The sequence below is a fragment of the Notothenia coriiceps genome, unplaced genomic scaffold (assembly GCF_000735185.1).
Source record: "Notothenia coriiceps isolate Sejong01 unplaced genomic scaffold, NC01 NC01_scaffold00005367, whole genome shotgun sequence".
Lineage (NCBI taxonomy): Eukaryota > Metazoa > Chordata > Actinopteri > Perciformes > Nototheniidae > Notothenia > Notothenia coriiceps.
Window position 1 is genome coordinate 1 of NW_011338068.1, and position 2,802 is coordinate 2,802.

The 2,802-nt window shown below is 45.0% G+C and overlaps 1 protein-coding gene across 1 annotated transcript; it reads left to right on the forward strand.

The window, feature by feature from the left end:
• The first annotated feature begins 327 nt into the window (after window positions 1-327).
• On the forward strand, window positions 328-2,796 carry LOC104942895 (ER membrane protein complex subunit 1-like). Its single transcript, XM_010768206.1, has 5 exons — window positions 328-536; window positions 946-1,156; window positions 1,259-1,343; window positions 1,433-1,562; window positions 2,497-2,796. The coding sequence occupies exons 1-5, from the start codon at window positions 333-335 to the stop codon at window positions 2,674-2,676; spliced, it is 810 nt and encodes a 269-aa protein (XP_010766508.1). The 5' UTR covers window positions 328-332; the 3' UTR covers window positions 2,677-2,796.
• The last annotated feature ends 6 nt before the right edge of the window (window positions 2,797-2,802 follow it).

The window sequence follows — 2,802 nt, forward strand, 5'->3', positions numbered from 1 at the left end:
ATCAGAGGATGAAAAACTCTGTAATGGTCACACATGCAGAGCACACAGCACACAGGGAAATGTGTTCTCTGCTTTTAACCCATCCTAGTACCAGGAGTCTAGTACTAGGAGCAGTGGGCAGCTATTGCACAGCGTCCGGGGAGCAATGTGAGTGGGGGGGAAGGGGGATGTCCGGTGCCTTGCTCAAGGGCACCACGGCAGGGCAGGAGGTGAACTGGGACCTCTCCAAGTAGAAGTCCACACTCCATATTTAGGTCTGGTCGGCGACTTGAACCGGCGACCCTACGGCTCAAGGTCCAAGCCCCTACTGACTGAGCCACTGCCGGATTAAGATGAACTGTGTTTCATGTCATTTCTTACAGTACCTCAACCCCAATCTCCTGGCGGTGGTAACTGAGAGCACCGACACGCATCCGGAGCGAAGCTTCATGGGGATCCTCCTGATCGATGGAGTAACCGGACGCATCATCCACGAGGCGGTTCAGAGGAAGGCCAAAGGACCCGTGCATATTGTGCACTCTGAAAACTGGGTGGTGGTGAGTAGGGCTGCTGCATTTTAGTATAATCCCAATTATTTTACTCTATATTGACAATTATTCAACACGATAACTAGTTGACTTTAAAACTTCATACATTTATTTAACTTAAATAAATATATAATTAACTGTATTTCCTTGAACTTTGAATATAAAAAAACTAACAAATAAAAACAATTAATGTAAAAATGAACTAAAATGTTATCAAAATGATACAAAGAATGTATATCTTAAGTTTTGTGATTATTATTTTTTTTTTGCTTTTCTTGTAAGATATTAGCTCACTGCAGCTGTATTAGCAGCCACACTGTAGTCATACACTGAGCACATTAATAAAAACATGTTGAAGGTGAAAAAGGCTGCTGTTTTGTGGGTCATGTCTTCTGATTGTGTCTGTTTGACTCTGCAGTACGAATACTGGAGCACCAAGTCCCGCAGGAACGAGTTCTCTGTGATCGAGCTGTATGAAGGCATGGAGCTGTACAACAGCACCGTGTTCAGCTCACTGGATCGACCCCACGCTCCTCAGGTGCTTCAGCAGTCCTACATCTTCCCCTCCTCCATTTCTACCATGGAGGCCACACTGACTGAGAAGGGCATCACCAGCCGCCACCTGCTCAGTAAGTCACAGCGAGGCTTATGGGCTGTAGAGTGTCACTGTTTCAGAGTAACAAACCTTTCGAACTATTTTCAGCCTCTTTAAATATGTTTCTTTGTTATAGTTGGTTTGCCATCAGGAGGGATTTTGTCATTACCCAAGATGTTCCTGGACCCTCGGAGGCCAGAAATAGTAACGGAGCAAAGCCGGTACGTCCCTCAGTCAGGCATGGTTTCAAACATTTCAATTACTTGTATTTATTTATTTCGGTCTAACTTGTTGAGTTGATCTTTTCCAGAGAAGAGAACCTGATTCCGTACGCACCAGAGCTGCTGATCCGCTCAGAGTGGTTCATCAACTACAACCAGACGGTGACAAGAGTGCGAGGAATTTACACCGCCCCCTCTGGACTGGAGTCCACCTGCCTGGTGAGTCTGCCATTACGATGCTAACAAACAGATCAGTGTTTCCCACAGATCTGAAATATACTTGGGGTAGCGGAGGGGGGGGGGACGGTTGATGTGACGTGCAACAACATTAACCTTTCTGTTGGTCGCTTGTTAGCAGACCCTTCACGCGACGGCAGAGCGAACAGGTACAGGCAGGCCCCATAATGATAGCCCTATATTTACATAAATGGTGACCACACCGTTTGAGACCCATTGAGAACTTAGACTAAATTAACTATCTAAACACTCAGAGTCCTTTACCTCACCTGAGCTGAGGTTATCCCAAGCTTGAATAACACACAGAGACCAATTAAGGGCTTTGATTTATGATCTGCATGACAGTGGCCATGTCGGCAGGCCACATCATGTAGACAGCCAGTCACCCTGTGTGAGGCAGGCCACTTAACAGGCCAGAAGGAGGCGAGATCAGAGCGAGGGATCATTGTCCACAAGTTAATCGGTCGCAGATGGCGTCGTGGTCACGGACGAATAAAAAATTAAAAAAATTATTTTAAAAAAACTAAATGGGTCGCGAAATATACTTGGGCGGCCGTTAATATACCTGGGCGGCCCGCCCAAGTATAGTCTATGTGTGGGAAACCCTGCAGATTATATGATGATAACCACGGTTGGAAGGCATTTCTTGATTTTTGGAACTGTTTAGCCTATTAAAAAATATTGAATGATTGTAATGGAAAATATTGTTTTTCCAAAAGTGCCACTATGTGCCTGAATTTAAATGTGCTTATCTTAGTCTCTGTTGACAGTGCTTCATGATAAGTGCTTTATTACTGGTTTTGAAAGCCATGGGCAGAATATAATTTTAACACCACACTGAGACAAAATTAGTTATCTTCCCTTTGGGTAATTTAAACCTAAATATGCCATGTTCTTTTTTCTTTTTTTCTTGTAGGTGGTTGCATATGGACTGGACATTTACCAGACTCGTGTGTATCCATCAAAGCAGTTTGACGTACTAAAAGACGATTACGACTACATGCTGATCAGCAGCGTTCTCTTAGCTCTTTTCTTTGCCACCATGATCAGCAAACGCCTGGCAGAAGTCAAACTGCTCAACCGGGCCTGGCGGTAAAGTGAATGTCGCAATCCCATCTCTTACAGCCGAGGCTGCTCGAAGGACCTCAGCCCGGGGAGATGAGGCGCTGAGTCCGTGCCTGAAGAAAAACACAGGCCAGAGATCAACAATGCCCATAAGAAC

What these genes read in the sequence shown, in the direction of transcription:
- LOC104942895 (XM_010768206.1), top strand. Translation starts at nt 333, where the DNA reads ATGAACTGTGTTTCATGTCATTTCTTACAGTACCTCAACCCCAATCTC. An exon ending in ACTCTGAAAACTGGGTGGTG is followed by an intron (nt 537 to 945) that starts GTGAGTAGGGCT and finishes TTGACTCTGCAG; the next exon opens with TACGAATACTGGAGCACCAA. An exon ending in CACCAGCCGCCACCTGCTCA is followed by an intron (nt 1,157 to 1,258) that starts GTAAGTCACAGC and finishes TCTTTGTTATAG; the next exon opens with TTGGTTTGCCATCAGGAGGG.